At 40.1% G+C, this 25474-nt stretch overlaps 1 protein-coding gene across 1 annotated transcript; it reads right to left on the bottom strand.

Moving 5' to 3' along the window:
* Positions 1-4152: 4152 nt before the first annotated feature.
* On the bottom strand, positions 4153-23789 carry ltv1 (LTV1 ribosome biogenesis factor). Its single transcript, XM_085787419.1, has 11 exons — positions 23583-23789; positions 22373-22504; positions 20676-20882; positions 18086-18173; positions 15884-16013; positions 14307-14550; positions 11105-11232; positions 8814-8965; positions 7526-7578; positions 5395-5595; positions 4153-4443 (listed from the first exon to the last, which is right to left on the bottom strand). Exons 1-11 carry the CDS (start codon positions 23583-23585, stop codon positions 4333-4335), a joined length of 1449 nt encoding a protein of 482 aa, XP_085643545.1. The 5' UTR covers positions 23586-23789; the 3' UTR covers positions 4153-4332.
* Positions 23790-25474: the final 1685 nt, after the last annotated feature.

The following is a 25474-nucleotide window of genomic DNA, read 5'->3' on the forward strand; positions in this document are numbered from 1 at the left end:
CAACAGTCTCTGTATTTCCCTCTAAAACAACTCTGTGTGGTAACGTTGTGTTATTATCTCATAGCGTGGTGAATGTGCAGGTAACAACTTGTCCACCAGAGCGTTGTGGAGTTGTTGGATTGTGTATTTGATGAGTTTGATGAGGGGAAACCAAAAAATCCCATAATGAGCCTCCGTTCGTAGCGTAGCTCTGAGCAGCTCACGGCTCTGCTCCGCCGTTCTAAAAAACAGCTTGCACCGACAATTAAAGGTAACGAACCTACTGCTATGACTATAGGGATTATTATGGCAATGGGCCAGTTTGCCAAAAATGTTGAACTAACCCTTTGAGGGCTTTTATTTTGTAAATGAGAGACATTGGCGGGGGTGTTTTGTTTTTATTTAAATGCACAACAAAAATAGACAAACACTCGACTCATTTTCTCCCTCGTCTCCATGACAACGCATCATGTGGACGTGGATATTATTTGTTTAAATGCAAACAGATCCTGGTTCAGCTCTTGTTGTGTTATCTCTCTGGTGTCGGTCTTTACTTCGTCCTCCTCTTCTTCCCTCAGGGTTTTTATCGTTCCTGTTGTAAACACGACAGCCTGCTTGGACTTTTACCGCCGCCGTCATATCGTCCGCCACGCCTCGTTACCTCCACCCACACACACACAGCTCAGCTCCGCTCGTCGCCAAAACCTCAAACCTGTAGAACCGGCTCCGAGGGCCACAACCGCATGTTTTGTCTCGGACCTTTTGACTTGTTGTTGTTTTAATCCATTGTTGTATGAAATAAAAAATGTTTCACTCATAAGTCACATAAGTTTAAACACGTCTCAGGTTTAGTTTTGTTTTAATTTTTGTTTTATCTGTGCGCACGTGATCGATGAGCTCATCATAGCTCCACAACATGTTAATTTTATAAAAAATCTTTTATAATAAAATCTAAAAATTGAAGCTTCTGCCTCCTGTTCATGTGACTTACAGTTTTTCTCAATCGCTTTGGTGCTTTTCTCAGATCAGAATGAAAGTTCTCATAACTATTAGTTCAACCTCCACAACATGTAGTAATTTGTCCACATCATAGCAGCAGTTTCTCCTTCCTCTGAACAAAGTGCAAATGCTTTTGGACATGTATCAGTTGCTCTCATACAATTCTCTGCTGTTTTACAACATTATCATTTGTTTATGTCATGTCAGTCAAAATGAACTATACTTTTGAACACTGAATAGTCTTTCCCTAAAAAACTAATAGTCCTCATTTCATTGCTTGAGTCATTACATACTAAATTGTTGAACTAGTTTTCAAAATCTGTCAAACTAATTTTAAATGTCGGCACTGTGAATTCAATTATTCAAACATTTAAGGGGTATGTATGGTATTGGACAGTAATTTAGCACTAAACAATCTGCACTGCTGTCATTGTGTCAGGCATTACTGTAAGATACAGTGGGACAAGAACTTTTTACATTTACATATCACAGCTTCACTAGAGAACAGATTTACTGTATTGTATTGTATTACAGCAACCACAGTAAAGATTCCCCATCTTTACAGTACGGTACTACAGCATTCTGCAACATTGTTTACGTACTGTAAAGTTGTACACAGCTCTACCCAAAGAGTGTTTCTTATGTTTGTTGTAGATGACTGTAGTGTATTTTTCCTTTGCACAATGCTGTGAACAAATCAGAATTGCAAAGAGCATTACTGTATGCAGTAGAAATGTGAAACATACGTATTCAGTATCAGTTACTCCATTACAATACAGTACTGTGTAACTTTACTGTAGTTTTCACATGGCTGTACAAGTAGTGTATAGTGCTGTCTTGAGCATTTTCAGGTAGTGTCATGACTTTTTTGCATTGGAAAACACTTAGAGAATAAAGTGTCCTAATGAAAACATGACAAAGCCATTTGACTATCTTGTTCATAAACGATGGTGTCAGGACTTCTCATTTTGACGACACTGACAGTTTCATTGACATGAGTACTTACTTACTTTTGAGGGATGGACAATCCATTTTGAGCAAGTGACGCGCTTTTGCAGGTCATCCACTAGGTTTTGCAGTTTGCAATAATTGTTCTGAGAAATGAACTATAACTGTTGTGCAAATGTTAAGAGTGATGTGAGAAAAGCACCAAAGCAATTGAGAAAAACTGTAAATCAAAGACAAGACGCTTCATTGCCACATCACTTCCTGTATCTGTCCCTGTCATGGCCCCGCCCCCTTTAGGGGGTGTGGCCAAAAAATATGTTTAAAAGGAATAGTTCACCAAAAACAAATGAAATTCAGTCATTAGTGACTCACCCTCATGCCGATAAATACTCCGGAGTAGTTTTTTATTCCTCAAAGTGCATGAGACCCGGGAGGCCGGTTCCTAGTCCAACCAAAACTTTATGAGAGTAATAGGGACCGACACAAAAACGTCCATAAAACTACACAACAACCATTTAATATTCCTCCACACTGCTCGTCCACTGCAATCCAAGTGTCCTGAAGGGAGATAGTCCAGAGTTTACTGGAAACTACGTCAATTAGGACATTTTTACAGCCTAAACAGTCCTGAATTGCGTGAACGTGAGGAAGATTTCAAGGTTTTTGTGTAGTTTTATGGACTTTTTTTTGTGTCTGGCCTATTGACGCTCATATAAAGTTTTCATTGGACTACGAACCGGGAATAAAAAACTACTCCGGAGTATTCATCAGCATGAGGGGGAGTCAACAATGACTGAATTTCATTTTTTGGTGAACTATTCCTTTAATAACCTCAGTGTCAGAGGAACTTCCTTTTTCCTTTGTGTGTGTTTTTATTTATTTTTCTGCTGTGGAAAATCACTCAAGCTGTTTTATTGTTTTTTTTTCCCAGTCACAACAATAAAAGCAGTTTTTATTTATCAGATCTTTAATTTAATTAACATGAGAAATGTTTGTTTTATATATATCTAGTATATTTGTAAAAACTTTCCAGTACCAAAACCAGATGTGTCTGAGATTTAATGTTGAAAATAAACATTTTATTTCGAAATACATGATCCTTCTCCAAATGTTTTTTTTTTTTTTTGGAGGTGGGCGGGAGGGGAATTCCTTTGTTGACATTTGAATCCACCTGTTATGTACACGCTGAGTCAGAAACAGAAACAGCTGCTCCTGATCTGAACAAACTCCTCTGATACACACTCATTAGTTTAATGTGAAGTATAAACGTCCAACCTGAGAGATAGAAACATCTATTTGGTTTTTACGTGTGGATTAAAACAAAGATGTAAATATTTATAAATGTGCAGCTTGTTTGTTGCTCAGCAGCCGTTTCCTCCTTCCTCTTCAGGTTTATCACATTTTCCTTTAAAATGTGTTTTCTTTAAAGTTGTTGAATGTTGAGAAACGAGAACTCACACAGGAGAATCGATTTGATAACAAGTTAATATTTCATTTCATCATTTTAGTTTATATCAAAAAACACAAAAAAAACCCACTCAGGTTTATTGAGACGCAGCAGAACGAGCTTCGTGTTCGTTAATCCTCAAGTTAAAGGGATAGTTCAACATTTTGGCAAATTGGCCCATTGCCATAATCGCTATAGTCATAGCAGTAGGTTCGTTACCTTTAATTGTCGGTGCAAGCTATTTTTAGAACGGTGGAGCAGAGCCGTGAGCAGCTCAGAGCTACGCTACGGAGGCTCATTATGGGATTTCTTGGTTTCCCTCATCAAACTCATCAAATACACAATCCAACAACTCCACAACGCTCTGGTGGACAAGTTGTGAGCTGCACATTCACCACGCTATGAGATAATAACACAACGTTACCACACAGAGTTGTTTTAGAGGGAAATTCATGCAAAACCACTGATGCGCGTTGCCTTCAGGGACAGTTTTTCATCAACAGTCTCTGTATTTCCCTCTACAACAACTCTGTCTGGTAACGTTGTGTTATTATCTCATAGCGTGGTGAATGTGCAGCTCACAACTTGTCCACCAGAGCGTTGTGGAGTTGTTGGATTGTGTATTTGATGAGTTTGATGAGGGAAACCAAGAAATCCCATGAGCCTCCTCCTCTAGTGTAGCTCTGAGCAGCTCACAGCTCTGCTCCGCCGTTCTAAAAATAGCTTGCACCGACAATTAAAGGTAACGAACCAACTGCTAAAACTATAGGGATTATGGCAATGGGGTAAATTAATTCTCTTGATCATGTGACGTCGATGTGATGAGGAAGCTGCAGCTCGTCTCCTCCTCCTCTTCCTCCTGTGTATCGCCCCCCTCACCTGAGCTCAGGTGAGTCGGGGGTCGGGGGGGGGCGTGTCCGACCGTCATCAGTCTGTTTGTGTGGGCGGAGCCTCGGCCACTAAAGCTTCAGGCCTTGAACGTTTGTCCTCAGGCTCAACATCTGCTTCTCCTGTCGAACCTTCTCCTCCTTGAACGCCACCTTGTTGGCCTTCTTCTCTACTCGCCGCTCCTGAATGAACACATGAACACACACACACAGTCAACACTCTGTACTGAACGCATATTATTTCTATATATGTACACTACTCACAAAAAGTTATGGATATTTGACAAGAATCTCCCTATAAACAGTTCATGCTACAGTGATATTCTATCATGAAAGCCTTTTAAGTAGAAGGATGCAATGGTCATTTCTTTATCTCAAACAAAAGCTAACAACAGTGGTGGCTATAGCACAACAAACATCTCAATGTCTCAATTTGATCATAGTGTTGTCTCATGATGTCAAGATTTGAACATCGTGGAGAGGAGAGGGAGAGAGAAGAGGACTGTCTACAAACTGAACCACTAAATCAGACGGTGCTTGTGATGTTTGTGGTTAATCACCTTGGTAGAGAACAGCATGTTATTCAATAACGGACTGAAACATTAACTGGACATGTGCATTCAAAGGTTTAGAGAAGGTTAAATTAAGTTCACCTGTAAAGGTTTATAGTGCATTTTAGGTGCATTCTGAAATTTAATCCAAAAGCCAAACGCACCCGTAGCCTGTAATCTCTTGTTTATGACAGATACAACTACACAGAATACACACATCGTAGCATGTGTATGGTAAATCCATTGATCCACTGATTGATTATCAAAGGCTTCAAATGCACGAACGGGAGGAGGCTCAGCAAAACAGCCGACATGCAGATTCGCTAAATGATGCAAATAAAAATCGATGAAAGTCGTATTTTGATCAGCATTATGTTTCAAATTATTTTAGTTGCAGGCCGTGTTCTAAGCAGGACAATGTATAGTTGGTCGGTTGTTAATGCACCGATAATTAAAGGTGATGAACCTGCTGCTGTGACTATAGGGGTTATTATGGTAAGAGGAGGATCTGACTCTAAATGTTGAATTGTCCCTTTAAGTTAGTGGTTGTAGGACTTCTTCTACAAAGCGTCGTCTCTCTGACCTTGCGCTCCTCCCTGACCGCCTGCTTCCTGGCCCTCCTCTCCTCGCGGCTCTCCTCCTTGTCGCGCGGCGCCGTGGAGACGCGCGGCAGGTCCGAGTCGTTGATCTGGGTCATGCGCTCGGCCTGTCGGGCCGTCGGGCCGCGGCCCGGCAGCACGTCCAGAGGGATGCCCGTCTTACCGGACACTCGGATCGGCTTCATCTGGAGGAGAGAGGAGGCAGGACGAGACCAGAGTTAGAAAGTAAAGAGACAACAAAGGACAGAGAGAGGGGGATGATAGACAGAAAGAGGTAGACAGAGATAGAGAAGGGTAGAAAGACAGTAATACAGACAGAAACAAAGAAAGAAAGAAAGAAAGAAAGAAAGAAAGAAAGAAAGAAAGAAAGAAAAAGACTTGGGTAGAAACAAAGAAAGAAGGAAGGAAGAAAAACAGAGAAAGGGGATAGAAATTAATAAAGAAAGGAGTAAAAAGACAGAAATAGGGGAAGAAAGAAGAAAAAGAGAGAGGGGGATGATAGATAGAAAGAGGTAGATAGAGATAGAGAAGGGTAGAAAGAAAGAAAGAAAGAAAGAAAGAAAGAAAGAAAGAAAGAAAGAAAGACAGAAATTGGGTAGAAACAGAAAGAAGGAAGGAAGAAAAAAGACAGAAAGGGGATAGAAATTAATAAAGAAAGAAAGACAGAAATAGGGGAAGAAAGAAGAAAAAGAGAGAGGGGGATGATAGATAGAAAGAGGTAGATAGAGAAGGGTAGAAAGACAGAAAGAAAGAAATAAAGAAAGAAAAAGACGGAGAAATTGGGTAGAAACAGAAAGAAGGAAGGAAGAAAAAAGACAGAAAGGGGATAGAAATTAATAAAGAAAGAAAGACAGAAATGGGGGAAGAAAGAAGAAAAAGAGAGAGGGGGATGATAGATAGAAAGAGGTAGATAGAGAAGGGTAGAAAGAAAGAAAGAAAGAAAGAAAGAAAGAAAGAAAGAAAGAAAGAAAGAGACGGAGAAATTGGGTAGAAACAAAGAAAGAAGGAAGGAAGAAAAAAGACAGAGAAAGGGGATAGAAATTAATAAAGAAAGAAAGAAAGGAGTAAAAAGACAGAAATAGGGGAAGAAAGAAGAAAAAGAGAGAGGGGGATGATAGATAGAAAGAGGTAGATGGATAAAGATAGAGGGAAAGAAAGAAAGAAAGAAAAAAGAGGCAGAGGGTTTGAAAGAAAGAGATAGATAGATAGATAGATAGATAGATAGATAGATAGATAGATAGATAGATAGATAGATAGATAGATAGATAGATAGATAGATAGATAGATAGATAGATAGATAGATAGATAGATAGATAGATAAAAAAGAAAGAGACAACAAAGGAGAGAGAGGGGGATGATAGATATAAAGAGGTAGATGGATAAAGATAGAGGGAAAGAAAGAAAGAAGTGAAAACACAGATGAAGGGGTGAAAGAAAGGAAGAAAAAGAGAGAAAAAAGAGACAGAGGATTTGAAAGAATCAGATAGATAGATAGATAGATAGATAGATAGATAGATAGATAGATAGATAGATAGATAGATAGATAGATAGATAGATAGATAGATAGATAGATAGATAGATACTGTAGATAGATACCGTAGATAGATAGATAGATAGATAGATAGATAGATAGATAGATAGATAGATAGATAGATAAATAGATAAATAGATAAATAGATAGATAGATAGATAGATAGATAGATAGATAGATACCGTAGATAGATACCGTAGATAGATAGATAGATAGATAGATAGATAGATAGATAGATAGATAGATAGATAGATACCGTAGATAGATACCGTAGATAGATAGATAGATAGATAGATAGATAGATAGATAGATAGATAGATAGATAGATAGATAGATAGATAGATAGATAGATAGATAGATAGATAGATAGATAGATAGATAGATAGATAGATAGATAGATAGATAGATAAATAGATAAATAGATAGATAGATAGATAGATAGATAGATAGATAGATAGATACCGTAGATAGATACCGTAGATAGATAGATAGATAGATAGATAGATAGATAGATAGATAGATAGATAGATAGATAGATAGATAGATACATACATAGATAGATACATAGATAGATAGATAGATACCTTGGTGGGCTCCTGGATGACCTTGGGTCTGTTGTAGATGTTGGAGTACGTACCTGCAGGAGGAGGAGGAAAGTTGCAGTTTCAAAATAAAGCACCACAGTGATCATGGGTACTGTCCTATCACAATAAAAGAACTTTCAGAATAAAAGCATGAGGTGAGTGAGTTCCACTTGGTTAGACTTCAGATGTGTGTGACAAGTATAAATGAATAAATAAATACGGAAATAAATGATTAAATGATCAAATAAATATGTATTTGCTACATTTATCTATTTTCTATTTATTAATTTCTAAGTTTCTGGGCCTGTGCATATTCTCATTTGTCCATGTCATAGTATCTCAAAGGGGGTTAAATCGAAGAGGCTTCATCAGTTCATGAACATGTACATGAACTGATGAAGCCTCTTGGATGAGAGGTGAAACGTCTTCCCAGACAAATAACTAAGTCCAGTTGCATTCGATTTAACCTCCTTTGAGATTCTAAGTTTCTGATTTAAATGTGGAAATATTTTTTATAAAAATAAAAACAGAATAAAAACATTTTTAAAAACTTTTTTATATCATAATTCTGCATTGATTCATTTATCAACATATTTTTTTTGTCGTGCATACTTGTGTGTGGTTCATAGAGATGTAGATCAGGGTTTCACTTTGTTTATTATCATTTAGTTTTTATTCTACAACCTCACAGTCCCAGATCTTTACACATGTTTTATCTGTTTCTATTATTTTCATTTTATAAAAATGTTTTATCTGACTGAACTGCTCTGATCTGGTTCTTTCTGCTTTGAACTCTTCTTATTCTTTAAATCTTTAATTATTCTGTTTTTTTCTTTTCACTTCCTGTCTGTGTTTGGATTCAATGAAACCAGCTGTTTTGAAAAAGCAGCTCCAGACATAAACAATTATTATTAATAGTAACTGCTATTATTATTATGATGTCATACATGTCTGGAGTCTTCAGCCAATCAGGACTGAGCTATGACATCACGGTGTCATATTTAACTCTTTGAGGAAGTTTTTTAAAAAATTTTTTTCTTTTAATTTATGGATTTTGGACTTTGAGTGCTTTTATTGATCTCCTGCTGAAGCTGATTATTGGATGTTTTATTGCTCAGGTTTAAAGAGCAGCAGAGGAACTGATAAGAGTTGGACCTTTGGCTTCATATAAAACATAAAACACTATAAACTGTTTATATGAAGCCAGTCGGACGGATACAACAACACCATCAGCTGCTCCAGATGTTCAGACACACAGACAGATGTGTGACACAGTAACACGACTCACTGACGATGGTCTCACAGTCCCACTTCTCCTGCGGAGCCTCCAGCTCCACCACCACCGTCTCCATCTCCTCCTCCTCCTCCTCCTCCTCCTCCTCGTCTTCCTCCTTCACAGCAGGAAGTTCTTTAGGTCCGAGGTCGTCGGGTCGTTGATACCTGAACCACAGACGAGACACAGACACAGATCAGAGACTCGTTTAGGTCGTTTTGTTCTGTTTCTAGGGGTGTAACGGTGCACACAAGTCACGGTTCGGTACGGTTTCGGTACAACAGACACTAATTGAATGTAAAACTAAAATCTGTCTTGTGTTATAAAAGTAAAAAAAAAATAGAATATACAATAAAACAAGTGCATTAGCAGTGTTATTACAGGGTTTATACAGGAATCTTGAAGTTCATTCTAATACCTTTTTAAGACTTTTTCAAGACCTTCTCATTATTTTTTAATACCTCACCTTCACTTCAAGCTGTAACCATTTACACTAGTGACACTTAGTTTGTGATAAAGACTACAGACCACTATGATACAACAGAACTCAAAATAGGCTGGGGGCGGTCTCAGAGACAATTTACGAACGCACCCACAATAGCCTTGTTTTTTATTTACCTGTTCATCTTTGTTTTTTAATAAAACGAATAAATTCACACACTCTCACAATGTTTTTTACAACTCAAACTCTTGGACAGCTAATTCAGAAAAAATACCTTCAAAATGTAAGACTTTATGAAGTCGTGAGAAGACTTTTTAATACTTTTTAAGGGTCTTAATTTTCCCACAATTGATTTATCACCTTTTAATACTTTTCAAGACCTCGCGGATACCCTGTATTAATTCTTGACGTGTGTGTGTGTGTGTGTGTGTGTGTGTGTGTGTGGGGGTGTGGGTGTGGGGGGGGGGGTGAACATGCGCTAGTTTGATCCGGTGGACCAGTCGCGAGCTGCTTTACAGTCTATGGTCGCGAGCCGCCGCCGCCGTTGTGTTTCATTGAGAAGCCACGGTGACATAGAAGAAGCAGCAGCTCCTCTAACCCCCAGTTCCAATCGGCCCCCTAAAGACTCCTTAAAGCCCTGAACCCCCCCTGACTGAAGTGACGTCAGCTCTAAGTGACAGAGTGTGAGAGTCTGTGAGGGTCCAGATGCTGTAAACATGAATGGAACAGCACTTGCCCACTCTCACCACACGTTACCTTGACAACAACATGTTTTTAACTCCGCCCTTGGACCGATAATTTACTGTACTTTCAATAGACCAGAGCGGCTTTTTTATGCAAATGAGAATGACTGATGCATCCTGGGTAATTTAGGGGCAGCGCCCGGCATCCCTCCATTGAAAAGTTCAGCCTAACTGTCTTCTTGACAAACTAACTAACAAAAAGTTGTCTATTAACAGGCTATTTACAGACAACACTTAGCCAAAACCTCCCGGTGATTCCACCAAAATACGTGTAGATGTCTGGGTCAGACATTTCTGGCCACTGTGTGGAGTCATTGATCACTGTGGGAGGCTAAAGGAGCATACCGCTAGATTCATTCATTGTAGTTTTTAAAGATAGCATGAACGGTCGGTTTCAAGGAGGGTGTCAAAATAATTATGAGACATAGTGAGAAACACAAAATAAAACATTCAAATTGATTGTTAGTTAGTCTACGCTCCATCAAAACACAAAAAGCCACTGAGTGCAATTTAAAAATGCCGGGTGCTGCCCCTAAATTACCCAGAATTCCTCAGTCATTCTCATTTGCATAAAAAAGCCGCTCTGGTCTATACGCACAAGGTGTGTGAGGGGGACGGACTCAAAACAAAATGTTCCTGGATCAGATCTGATCAAATCATCATCAATAATCACAAACTGCACGTTAATACTGACAGTAAACTTCTTCTTTTTTTTCTCCTTTCTTTCTTTTTTTGTTGTTGCTCCTGTCCATTAACAATACAGAGACCTGCGGAGCTCTCTCTGTCTACGTGTGGTAATTTACTTTTTTTTTATACACTCGCGTTCCGACGGCATCTCATGTGTTTGACTTCACAACGCTATGAACTGTGGGTAATTCCCCTACCCAAAGTCAGCATCGGTGCTGACTTACGGTAAGGGGGCAGTAAGGACTCATTCACTGACTCACTGACTTGATGATCTGACAGTGGAACAGCCCTCACACACTCACAGACTTCCCGTGAACGCGCCTCTAAGTCAGTGAGTCCGTGAGGGGTCGGATTGGAACTGGGCCAGAGACTCAGGTGGTTTTGTTCTGTTGTTGTTGTTGTTGTTACTGCTTCCTGTTGTCGTTCCCACTCACTCCTTCTCCTTCTGTCTGAAGTAATCCTTGATGACCTCCTCCAGCCGGGCGCTGTCCGGCTCGATGTAGCCCTCCAGCTCCGCGTTGTCCAGGGCGCCGATCTCGTCGTCGTCAAACTGTTCGTAAAACTGAAACGGCAGACGGAAACGGATTCAAGACTCAGAACAAACACACAATGAGACAAAGAGTCTGACACAGCTGGACCTGGACTACAACTGATGCTCTATGGACTACAACTATGGCCACCTGGACTACAACTAAGGCTTTTCTGTACTACAACTATGACTTAAAGGCTACCTGGACAATAAATATGGCAACCCAGAAAACAACTGATGCTATATGGACTACAACTATGGCCACCTGGACTACAACTACGGCTTCCTGGACTACAACTATGGCCACCTGGACTACAACTACGGCTTCCTGGACTACAACTATGACTTAAAGGCTACCTGGACAATAAATATGGCAACCCAGAAAACAATTGATGCTATATGGACTACAAATATGGCCACCTGGACTACAACTGCTGCTAAAAAGTCTTCCTGGACTACAAATACAGCTATTTGGACTACATCTGATGCCACAAGACTTCCTGGACTACAAATATTGCCATTTGGACTACAACTATGACTGAAAAGGTAACCTGAGAATCCGAGAATAAAACAGCTGGACCTGGACTACAACTACGGCCTCCTGGACTACAACTATGGCCTCCTGGACTACAACTATGGACTACAACTACGGCTTCCTGGACTACAACTATGGACTACAACTATGGCCTCCTGGACTACAACTATGGACTACAACTACGGCTTCCTGGACTACAACTATGGACTACAACTACGGCCTCCTGGACTACAACTATGGACTACAACTACGGCTTCCTGGACTACAACTACGGCTTCCTGGACTACAACTACGGCCTCCTGGACTACAACTATGGACTACAACTACGGCTTCCTGGACTACAACTATGGCCTCCAGGACTACAACTATGGACTACAACTACGGCTTCCTGGACTACAACTGTGGACTACAACTACGGCTTCCTGGACTACAACTATGGACTACAACTACGGCTTCCTGGACTACAACTATGGCCTACTGGACTACAACTATGGACTACTGGACTACAACTATGGCCTCCTGGACTACAACTATGGACTACTGAACTACAACTACGGCCTCCTGGACTACAACTACAGCCTACTGGACTACAACTACGGCTTCCTGGACTACAACTACGGCCTAGTGGACTACAACTATGGCCTCCTGGACTACAACTGTGGACTACAACTATGGCCTCCTGGACTACAACTATGGCCTCCTGGACTACAACTATGGACTACAACTACGGCTTCCTGGACTACAACTATGGCTTCCTGGACTACAACTATGGACTACAACTATGGCCTCCTGGACTACAACTACGGCTTCCTGGACTACAACTATGGACTACAACTACGGCTTCCTGGACTACAACTATGGACTACAACTACGGCATCCTGGACTACAACTACGGCTTCCTGGACTACAACTATGTCCTCCTGGACTACAACTATGGCTTCCTGGACTACAACTATGGACTACAACTACGGCTTCCTGGACTACAACTATGGACTACAACTACGGCTTCCTGGACTACAACTACGGCTTCCTGGACTACAACTATGGACTACAACTACGGCTTCCTGGACTAGAACTATGGACTACAACTATGGCCTCCTGGACTACAACTACGGCCTCCTGGACTACAACTATGGACTACAACTATGGCCTCCTGGACTACAACTATGGCCTCCTGGACTACAACTATGGCCTCCTAGACTACAACTATGGCCTCCTGGACTACAACTACGGCCTCCTGGACTACAACTATGGCTTCCTGGACTACAACTACGGCCTCCTGGACTACAACTACGGCCTCCTGGACTACAACTGTGGACTACAACTATGGACTACAACTACGGCTTCCTGGACTACAACTATGGACTACAACTACGGCATCCTGGACTACAACTACGGCTTCCTGGACTACAACTATGTCCTCCTGGACTACAACTATGGCTTCCTGGACTACAACTATGGACTACAACTACGGCTTCCTGGACTACAACTATGGACTACAACTACGGCTTCCTGGACTACAACTATGGACTACAACTACGGCTTCCTGGACTAGAACTATGGACTACAACTATGGCCTCCTGGACTACAACTACGGCCTCCTGGACTACAACTATGGACTACAACTATGGCCTCCTGGACTACAACTATGGCCTCCTGGACTACAACTATGGCCTCCTAGACTACAACTATGGCCTCCTGGACTACAACTATGGCCTCCTGGACTACAACTACGGCCTCCTGGACTACAACTACGGCTTCCTGGACTACAACTACGGCCTCCTGGACTACAACTATGGCCTCCTGGACTACAACTATGGCCTCCTGGACTACAACTATGGACTACAACTATGGCCTCCTGGACTACAACTATGGCCTCCTGGACTACAACTATGGCCTCCTAGACTACAACTATGGCCTCCTGGACTACAACTACGGCCTCCTGGACTACAACTATGGCTTCCTGGACTACAACTACAGCCTCCTGGACTACAACTACGGCCTCCTGGACTACAACTGTGGACTACAACTATGGACTACAACTACGGCTTCCTGGACTACAACTATGGACTACAACTACGGCATCCTGGACTACAACTACGGCTTCCTGGACTACAACTATGTCCTCCTGGACTACAACTATGGCTTCCTGGACTACAACTATGGACTACAACTACGGCTTCCTGGACTACAACTATGGACTACAACTACGGCTTCCTGGACTACAACTACGGCTTCCTGGACTACAACTATGGACTACAACTACGGCTTCCTGGACTACAACTATGGACTACAACTATGGCCTCCTGGACTACAACTACGGCCTCCTGGACTACAACTATGGCCTCCTGGACTACAACTATGGCCTCCTGGACTACAACTATGGCCTCCTGGACTACAACTATGGCCTCCTGGACTACAACTATGGCCTCCTGGACTACAACTACGGCCTCCTGGACTACAACTATGGCTTCCTGGACTACAACTACGGCCTCCTAGACTACAACTATGGCCTCCAGGACTACAACGGATGCTACATCGGGGTTGACAAACGAGCAGAGTGGGCACCGACCTTCTCGAAGCGGTCGTCGAGGAGACTGAGCTGCTCGTTCCTCCTCATCACCGACGACGTCATCGAGTACTCGGTGAAGCGACTCTTCGTCTCCTCGTCCATGAACAGGAACTCTCGGCCGAAGCCGCCGCCAACACGCTCCTCGTCGCCCGACAGCGCCCCGTCCGAGTCAAAGTCTCCTTCCTCGTCCTCGTCCGTGTCCTCCCACTCATCATCATCATCATCATCGCCACCGTCGCCCCCGCTGTCAAGGATCATTTCATTATTGATCAATTCCCTTCATCTGCCCTACTAAGCCCGACCGCAGTAACTACGCCAACAGTGAACAGTTTTTGACTTGCCTTCCAAATGTGTTGTAGGTAGATTAGTGAAAATACACAGATTTGACAGGTTTTCATCAAGTAACATTCATGAAATTAAATATATGACCACAGATTTTACATTTGACCCCTAAAAAGCCGATACTGCGCTCTGCTGCCAGTTTTGTTAAACAGACAGACAGGTAATGCTGAGGCAAAGTGCAGTAACTACAATGTTGTTGTTTTCTTCCAGCTTTCATTACTTAATTACTCACTTTGGCCACCTCAAAAATAATGAATAATTTGACGGTACAAACTTTGGTGAGCTAACATTTAATGTCCCGTGTTTAGCTTAAGTGTTATATATCTCTAAAACTGAGCAAAATTGACCGCAGGAAATTTTACACAAGATAAAACATTTATTGACAAGTTCAATTTCACAAAAAAACTCAATTTGGAATTTTCACGTAGTTCCTGCGGTCTGGCTTAGCAGGGCAGAGTTGATGTATTGATTACACACCTGCATCATATATAGATTATAGGACGAATCGCCTTGTTGTTTACAACTACTTCCGGGTAGAAAACCAGCATGAGAACAATAGTGACGGACGAGAGTTTCATATCTACTTTTTCATGTCACTATATCACCGTTTAGACTAATCTGATGTTTGTAAAGTTTATAAAACCAATGATTGAACAAACATTACTATTTACGTGTGCACATTTTTGTAATTAGTCATGGTTATCATAGATTAGCCAGGCTAACGGTTAGCTACCTGTTTAACTTTAATAACTCAGTGACTCAATAAACGCTCCATGAAAAAATATTTTCTCCAGCGGATATCTGAGTCCCAACATGACTGAGCTAACTGGAGTAGTTTCATGTCGTGTCCCACAACGGGAGGGTTTTAACAGCTGACGTCCTGGTGTTAGCTTAGCTACCGCCGTTAGCTTAGCTACCGCCGTTAGCTTAGCTACCGTTAGCTGTCCCTGTCAGCTGAGCCACTGATGCTTTCTAGACACTGTGATTCCCCCAAACTGAATAAATACAACACATAGCAACACAAAACACACACACGGAAATAGTAATGTTTCTTCAATCATTTCAGATTTGTCTAAACGGTGATAGGGCGTGAAAAATATGATATATAGCTAAACTCTCGTTCGTTACTATTGATCTCATTCAAATTACAGCTGGTTTTCTACCCGGAAGTAGAATGTAAACAACAAGGAGATTCGGTCTATAGATTATAGTTTATAATATCAACGAGCTCTTACCCCGTCTTCGTCGCTCCGCTCCTGTTGGCCTGGAGGATGAAGTCGTCGTCCAGGGCGTTGTCGGGGTCGTCGTAGTCGAAGTCCTCGTCCAAGGCGGCGACGATGTCCGGGTCCATGTCCAGACGAGGTCCTGGAGGAGGAGACGGAGATGAGTCACATGACCAGAGCAACATGGAGGGAACTACCCAGGGAGCAAAATTCTTTTTTTTTTTTTAAAACAGACAGGGAGCGTTGTAAAAGGTTTGACAGCAGAAATGATCTCTAGGACCTTCAAGGATTAAAACCCGGTCAACCAGCTGCTGGAAAGCACTCTATTTCTTTATTTTTTTCTCATTTCTGTTCTTTTTTGCTCACATAACATTGATTATGTATGCACTTTATCTCTTTTTTTATGTTTATTTGTTAGCCATTGAAATGTGTCTTACTGTAATTTGTTACAGGGGTGGAACCTATGTACAAGCCAACCGGCTTCGTTCCCTCCTTGCACCATTGAAATTTGTGTGCTAAATAAATAAACTCTAAACTCTCTACAGGGGCCAAAACCCCTTTCTGGGGTCATTTGGCTGGCAAAATTATGTAAATGCAAATATTTAGGTACTGCAATGGCATAAATAGTCACACAACTATAAGATTTGGCAGAGATTTTAAGATATCACCCTCAACATCCCAAAAAAAACAAAAAAAAGTACTGTTCGCCTGACAAATTCTAATGAAAATTATTATTTTCCAGCACTTTATGGAGAATATCTATGCCTAACATGTATATAGAAAACTTCCTTAATTCATAAGCTTCCATTTGAGTCCAAGATAGCCTTTCTATCTCCAAAGCCCCACTTGCTGTGGCCACCGGTCTTCTCTGCTCGTCTGTAATGTCCCTCTTGTTCTTCAATACAAGACGGACATTACATATGAGCAGCATGGAGGTATTTGGATGTTTTTCGGTGTGTCTTTTTGTTACGAAGACAGTTGGTATCCATTTGCAACCGTTATATGGACATGAACTGCTACGCCGAGACCCCCTGTAACTCAGAGAAGCCACGGAGGACTCTGAAACTTCTCCCAGCCCTTAGTCCACATGAGAGGGAGGAGATAATGAGTGAAATTTGGGTGAATTTTGGGTGAACTATCCCTTTAAAGTCAAGTGATTGAAAATGTGTGGGAGTGATGAAGATTTCTTGGTTTCTTTTACACGAAAGAGGGAAAAACAACAGAGAAAAAACATCAGCTCCAGTGTCGCCCAAAATTTCACAATCGGTGCATCTTTAGTTTTCTGAGCATTTAAGTGAAACACAGGCTGAGGGGAAGTTATTCTCTCTTCTGTTCCCATTATTTCATCATCATAATAATAATAATAATCTTTGTGTAGCTCATATCCAAACACAAAGACTTTTAGAAGAAGATAAAATTAATCAAAACTATCAAAAACAAAAGTCTAATCTAGTTGAAGCCGAGAGGAATCCGTCTGTTGTTGCAGTTCCTGTCGGTGACCAGCAGAGGTCGACAGACGTCACTGGCTACGCTGCTGTTTTTCATTACATCTGTGTTTTAATGATACTGTTCCCTCATTCTAATAATTAAAGGGATAGTTCACCAAAAATTGAAATTTCATGTAGCAGTGCATGTCCATATAACGGTTGCAAATGGATACCAACTGTCTTCGTATCAAAAAGACACACCAAAAAACATCCAAATACCTCCATGCTGCTCGTATGTAATGTCCGTCTTGTATTGAAGCGAACCATGTTCCGTCCTCTTCCCAGTTCGTCCAAATTTGACGAACCGGGAAGAGGAGCTTCCGCTACAAAACAAGCTTGAAATATAGACTTATTAAATTTTTTCCGGGACAATTTCTCATGTTGGGGCTTCAATACAAGACGGACATTACATACGAGCAGCATGGAGGTATTTGGATGTTTTTTGGTGTGTCTTTTTGATACGAAGACAGTTGGTATCCATTTGCAACCGTTATATGGACATGCACTGCTACGCTGAGACCCCCTGCAATTTCAATTTTGGGTAAACTATCCCTTTAATCATTAGAATGAACAAATAATTCATTATAAACATTATTTTACAACATAGTTTTGCTTTAAACTGATGCATAACGAGCATTCTCTGCGTTGTTTGTGTTTCTGGACGGGGATGAATAAAGTTGTTTTGAACTGAATTGAAGCTGATGATGATGATGATGAAGGTGGTCACCTGAGATGGGAGCAGCTTTGTTCAACAGTCCCACGTCCTCCTCGAACTCCGAGGCAAACACCGACGAGGGCAGGTTGATGTTGGCCGCCTGGGCACACAACAAACAAACAAACAAACAAACAAACAAATGTTAAAGGGATTGTTCAACATTTTTGGCAAATTGGCCCATTGTCATAATAATCCCTATAGTCATAGCAGTAGGTTCATTACCTTTAATTGTCGGTGCAAGCTGTTTTTAGAACGGCGGAGCAGAGCCATGAGCTGCTCAGAGCTACGCTACGGAGGCTCATTATGGGATTTCTTGGTTTCCCTCAAACATCAAACTCATCAAATACACAACCCAACAAAAGAAAAATTCCAAGGCACTCTCTTAACTATAAAATGCCTTTATTGAATTATGGCATGGTCGAAATGACAATTAAAAACCTTCATCAGGGAGTCAAATGGAGTAAGACAGGAGGACTCTCATTTGACTTCCTGTCCTACTCCATTTTATAGTTAAAGCTTCAGTAAGCGATCCGGTGGTTTTGTCTAACTTCTTGTCAGCTGATGGAGTTAGCAGTCCCCGCCCTCGTCCCTACGTCACCACATTCAGGTGCATCCCTTGGCTGCACACACAGAGAGGACTGCCCCTTTATGCCGTTCTCTCTCCTCATTGGATAAAGGTTGTAGGATACGATAAATGTTTTCTCTTCGGCTCAGAGCAGAGCAGAGTGACTGACAGACCCGTGTTTCAGACCAAACACTCTATAGAAGTGATTGCTGTCGGAAGATACAACTATTTAAGACTTATATTAACACAAACATTCCGCTTACTTCTGCTTTAAGAGAGCGCCTTGGAATTTTTCCTTTGTTTTCCTACATCCTCGATCCCTTTCCAAAGAACACCTCTATTTTAAACAACAAGTCCACGAAGCGCTTTGAACATTTTGAACATTTTTTGACACAATCCAACAACTCCACAACGCTCTGGTGGACAAGTTGTGAGCTGCACATTCACCACGCTATGAGATAATAACACAACATTACCAGACTAGCGATGTCACGATTACTTGTTTTCACAATTAATCGCGGTATTAAACTCCACAATTATTTAATCATAAAGATTCCTAAATACCGTCACTTTCACAAAAATGTAATGTTGGAACCGTATCGGCAGATGTGGCGCAAAAATAAAGGTAAATGCACAGATACTGGTCCATTTAACTAACGTAACATTGAATTGGTTGGAATTTAAATGTTAGCGTGTCATTTTTAATTAAAAAAAAAAAGCAAAACAAAACAAAAAACGATTAAAACAAACACAAACATTTGGTATAGACGACAATTTATGACCTGAATATTTCAAACATTTCCCCTGGGGATTAAGAATTGGTTATATGTGACCCGTTCTATCAAAATGAGTCAGAAGTTGCAACGTTCTATTTTTAGATAATCAGCTGATAACGTGGAAAACCCATAGAAAATCAAAAACATTTTTTACCCTAATTACAAAGCAATGACGTTCAAAAACAATCTCCCAAAGTTTCACAGTCCTGATAATTGAGAAAAGGCACGAAAATGATGATTAAAGTTGACCTGCAACTTAAACCCTCTGAAAATGAGTGTTGCTTCGGTGCAAAACATGAAATATCTCCTGAACCGTTCATGATAGAGACGAGCTGTAAACTACATCTGAATCGCGGGATTCTCCGCTTTCCGACGGTCATTGAATGGTGCCTCTATGACGAGAAGGGACGGGTACAGAAACAGATGCTAAACCGAGTAGCATCGAAGCTAACAGAGCGTAGCATCGATGCTAAACCGAGTAGCATCGACGCTAACAGAGCGTAGCATCGACGCTAAACCGAACGTACACGCTTGCACATGTTTTACAAAACGTCAACAAAACATGACAACTTCTGAACCATTTATGACAGAGACGAGCTGTAAAAAGCATCTGAATTGTGAGATTCTCTGCTTTCCGAGGGTCATTGAATGGTGTCTCTATGACAACAAGGGACCGTATAGGGAGCGTGCAATCACGTGGTACAGGAACAGATGCCAGAGTCACTGGCAAAAACTTTAACTGCTATTTTCTCAGGTTTTAGAACGAAATAAAGAGAGTGAAAGATCGTAATTCAAATGGCCACATCTAGAAAACTATCAAATGTATGACTCTGACTAGGGTATCATTTTAAAGCTTATTTTCTAATCTTTCCATTGATACCAAAATCTCAACTTTGAAATTTGGGTCACTGTGACTCATTTTGATGGATCGGGTCACATATATTAATAGATACTTGAAATATTTTGTGTAAACAATGAGTAATGTAGTTATATTTTGACTATATTTGATTTTACACATACATAGTGTTGTGAAATAAATTAATGCATAATAATCGTGATTATCGTAACACCGTGATTATTTCTCTGACAATATTCGCACCAAGAAAATGTATAATCGTGACATCCCTATACCACACAGAGTTGTTTTAGAGGGAAATTCATGCAAAACCGCTGATGCGCGTTGCCTTCAGGGACAGTTTTTCTCTGCATTTCCCTCTAAAACAACTCTGTCTGGTAACGTTTCTGGTCCGGTTCCACTCACCTGAACTCCCTGCACCTCCTCCTCTTCCTCCTCCTCCTCCTCCTCTTCATCACGCAGTCTCACATTCTGCCGGGCGTCGTGCGGCGCAGCGGCCGCCAGCAGCTCCGTCTGCGGCGCCGCCTCCTTCAGGTGCTGCAGGTAGTCGTAGTCGTCGTCGAAGAAGACGCCGAAGCTCCTCTGCTCCTCGCGCCGCTTCTCCACCTCCGCCTGCAGGAGAGCCAATCAGATCGAGAGAAGGAGCTCGACGTCAGAGAGAGAGAAACGACCGAAAGACTCGATAAAAAAGAGAAGATCTGAACTGTTTGATCGATCATTAAAATTAAGATTAAGATGCCTTATTGTCATTGTATATCATACAACAAAATTTCCATTTGAGGCATTCCCAGATACCCATAGCAGCATTTAAAATAATGTTAATAATAATAATAATTCATCCTAAAAGCCTAAGCAATAAATAATAACACAAAATACAAAATGTTTGTATGATCTGTCATGTGATCGGTCAATGGACGTGTAACTGGTATTTTTTCATATAAATCTGACTTTGCACAGCGAAAAATAAATCTGGACTCAAATGTAAATTCACTTTTACTGTGCAACTTTATGTTTTTGGATGAATTTTACATCATTGTCACAGATCATTTAGAAGAAAAATCTTTTTGTTTTTAGCTCAGTGTTGCCAAAATGCATTAAAATTCTAATATAGAAACAACATAACAATGTATTTTAATTTAATGTTTGCAGAATAAAGTATATCTTTTTATAAATTCACTTAAATTCACTGTAGGTGGATCAGATATTAAATATTTATTAGCATTCAGTCTGTTTTTTGTTAAAAAAAAAAAGTTAAAATGTAACTTAAAATGTTTTAAATCAACATGAATACAAAATGTACATTTAAACAAATCTGATGCTTTTAAAACAACTTTTAATGTTTTCAGAATAAAGTAGGCATGCCCCCGACCAAAGACTTTCTTGGTCGACCAGTAGTCGTCATTTATGGCGATTAGTCGACTAAACTAGACTAAAAAAACAAAAAACTGACAGCGAGTTCGTGTCACGACTTCCTGTATCTGGCCCTTCAAATTAAAAGCCCTATAGCCTTTCATATACAGTTCAGTCATATTGATTTTGACTTCATTTTGACAAGACACGGCTCCAAATGTTGTTGTTTCACTTAAATCCACTGCAGGTGGATCAGATATTAAATATTTATTAGCATTCAGTCAGTGCTTTTTGTTTAAAAAAAAGGTTAAAATGTCATTTAAAATGTCATAAAGTGCTGGAGAATATTCCTTCTCTTGCGGATTTTAAAAGTTTGCGATTGTTTTTCAATGTGATTGTTTTTATGCTCTGTTGCTGCTGTAAACTGTACCAAACCAAACCTCAGTGACCAACAAGTTAAAATAAAGGTTTAAATAAATGAAATAAAACCAACATGAACACAAAATGTACATTTAAACAAATCTGATGCTTTGAAAACAACTTTTTTATTTGTCACTGACGTAGTAAAGTATTGATTTATTTTAAAGTTTATTTTCACACATGACGACAAATCATCAGATTTCAGAGGCTGAACGTGTGAGTTTGCATTTATATATCAGTGGATTAATTGATCGGCCATCACAGCAGCTCTGACTGACCCCATTGTGCTCGGTGTGTGTGTGTGTGTGTGTGTGTGCGTGTGTGTGCGCTACCTTGGCGGCGGGCAGGAGGACGTGCTGCGGCGCCGTCTCATCGGCGGCGAGCGGATCTCTCTGACTTCTGTGGACGAGGTGGAAGGTCACGGCCTTCTTCTTCTCGATGAACGACTTCTTCTTTCGATGAGGCTGGAGGAGACAAACACAACAACAGCAGCAAGGCATGATGGGAGATTCTGTCAATATAAACTGTCAGGAAGGTAGACAGACTTCTACATAGTTAATCAACATTATATTTATCTATTCATGGAAATGTGGAGCTCAGGCTTTTAATTTGAAAATCTGATGATGTCATGGGCACCTGCTTCCCCTTTTTTTTGGTAGAAATCAACTCTATTATCAATTCACTTGGCTTAACATGTTTTTATAACATTAAAAAATATATATTTTTGATGAAATCCCTTAAAAAAAAATTACATATTCATGTGTGTATATTTATGTTGTCAGGAATATGAATGTATGTACTTTGATATTTCATCTTTATTTATTTGCTCACTTCATTTTATAACATGTTGTCTAAGTGTTTATATGTTTAGATGTGTGTCTTGTACATGTTGCTCTCTGTTATTTGCTCTATATTTTATTTTTTCATTGTATTTGTTAAATAAATAAATAAAACAATCAGTGTATTTTGATGTGTATATGTATGTATGGCATAAACCACTTCTAGTTACAATAACAAGAGTGGGAAAGTGATGAAATGTACATTTAAACACCACAGTTTGGATCTAATTATATGATAATTAATCAAACAGACGTGTAGTTCATGTTTTTAAGTTTAGTTTAGTTTAGTTAAAGTTTATTTCGGACATGTTAAAAGAAATAAAACATAATACAGAAATGGACAGACATAACATATAAAAACTTTGCAAAGACAACATATGAACAAAAATAAAAGGAAAAGGAGTGGGAAGAAGTAAAACTTATTTACTCCCACCCCTTATTCATAAATTATCAAGTTATCTAGTCATTATAATCTATACAGTAAGTTAATTTATGAGTTATTTAACTGGATTTATTCTAATATATTATTATATTTATATACATATAGATTTATTCTAACATATGATTACTAATCTTTATCTCTCTATATAGTCATATACATATAAAAATATATATATACATATACAAGCATGTTGATTTTTACCTACTAGTGTTTGCTGTTAGCTAACAACATTAGCTCGGTGCGGTATAAACGTGCTCTTACCATCCTGTAACGGACTGTCTGGAGGTTTTCTTCGACAGGTGAAGATTAAATAAGATGAAACTTTAAACTACAAACAGCTGCTACAGACATTTAACAGTAAATTAAAGCCAAAAAACGTGTCGCTGGTGGTTTGTTTTCCCACGTTGGGTCCTCCTTCAGCACCACGATGCTGCTGCTGCTGCCGCTGCCATGACTGGAAGAAACCATTCAGGCCAGCGGCGGAGGGGTGGACACCACGTCAACCAGCTCCGATACGGACACAAAGTTAAATAATAATAACATTTTTTAACCTTGATTATCTTTAAAACGTGTGTGGTTAGTCAACTGACCCCCAATCGATACACTTTTACCTGTTTATTTTAATTATATAGTATGAATCTTTGCTGCTGTATCAACCTACAACATGGTACAGCCCAAAGACACTGGAGGTTTCAGACGGTTTCTAGGTGACGACGTAGCGCCGCCTGCTGGACGGAGAGTGGAGCAGAAAAAATACATATTATTTACATGTGAAATATGAATATGTTACTGTATGTATTATATATATGTATATATAGATATATTTGTTATCTCATTTATTTTACAGTAAACTGTCACTTCCATGAAACATCTATAGGCTTACATGGGAGAGAGAAGCTGTTCTCCTGGCGTAATGTTGCGTGCTTTACAGAAACATGTAATAGCAATAAGAGAAACATTTATCAAAAAGTGAATATTATAAAAACACTGTGATTAAAAATTGCGTTTATTCCACCAATGTTGATTTCTTAAGTCCTGCTAAGTAAAAAAAAAGAAAAGAAAAGAAAAGGGTGTTTTGTTATTTAAAAATGAAAATGAACTTTTTTTCTTTGTATTATTACTATTCTAGGACTGAAAACACTGGAACTTTTTTGTTATTTTCTGCCAATTAACGCTCTATTTTTATTTTTCAAATTTGGGAGAAATGTTGTCAGTTGTTTATAAAATAAAACAAAAGTGCTAATTTAACTCTCACACACACCTATAAATAGGAAAAACCTGAGAAATTCATCATTTTGAAGTGGCCTCTTAATGTATATGTATATGAATGTAGCCTACCAGTGTTTAAAGGGATAGTATAATTTTTTTAAAGTGGGGTTGTATGATCTACAAATAGCCCCTAAGTACTTTAATTGCAGTAGAAGACTCTCTGCACTCCTCCCGTTAGCAACGCCAGCCCATAATAGCCCTGCCCAGAGATTTACAACCAACTGCTGACAGGGCTGGATTAGCACCCCAAGGGCCCCTGGGCACCAGGTCCCAGAGGGCCCTTGTCGCACACATCACCTCCACCCATTACAAACCAGGAAAGTCATTAAACTCCACCTTAATTAGACCTATTCACAATTGTGTATATGAAGTACATATGAAAACCAGACCATAATCACAAACTATTATGTCAAGACTTTCTAGTACAACTAAGGCTGACACAAACAGCAGATCAAATAAACACAACACAACACAACCCACAACATCCACACAATGACCACTAGGGAGTTTACAAGAATGCCATCCTTATAGCGACACAGTAGGCTACAGCTAAATGCAGCCAACATATGAAATTGACAAACCAACTACAAAATAGCAACATACACACACTGAGTCTTAAGAACTTTGCAAACAATTCTGTGAACTGAAAAGAAGCCTGTACAAAAGATAAGATGATCCCTCTGTGCATGCTTCTTTCATTGTTTATAATGGCAGCCCTTGTGAATTCCCACACTGCCCAGGTCATTGAACGCACCATTGGCTCAGCGCAAGCACAGAGCGCAAGTGGCTGAACCTGTGTGTGTGTGTGTGTGTGTGTGTGTGTGTGTGTGTGTGTGTGTGTGTGTGTGTGTGTGTGTGTGTGTGTGTGTGTACACACCAGTTTC

This window comes from Trachurus japonicus, chromosome 1, assembly GCF_045865225.1.
Source record: "Trachurus japonicus isolate A0001 chromosome 1, Traja_1.0".
Classification (NCBI taxonomy): domain Eukaryota; kingdom Metazoa; phylum Chordata; class Actinopteri; order Carangiformes; family Carangidae; genus Trachurus; species Trachurus japonicus.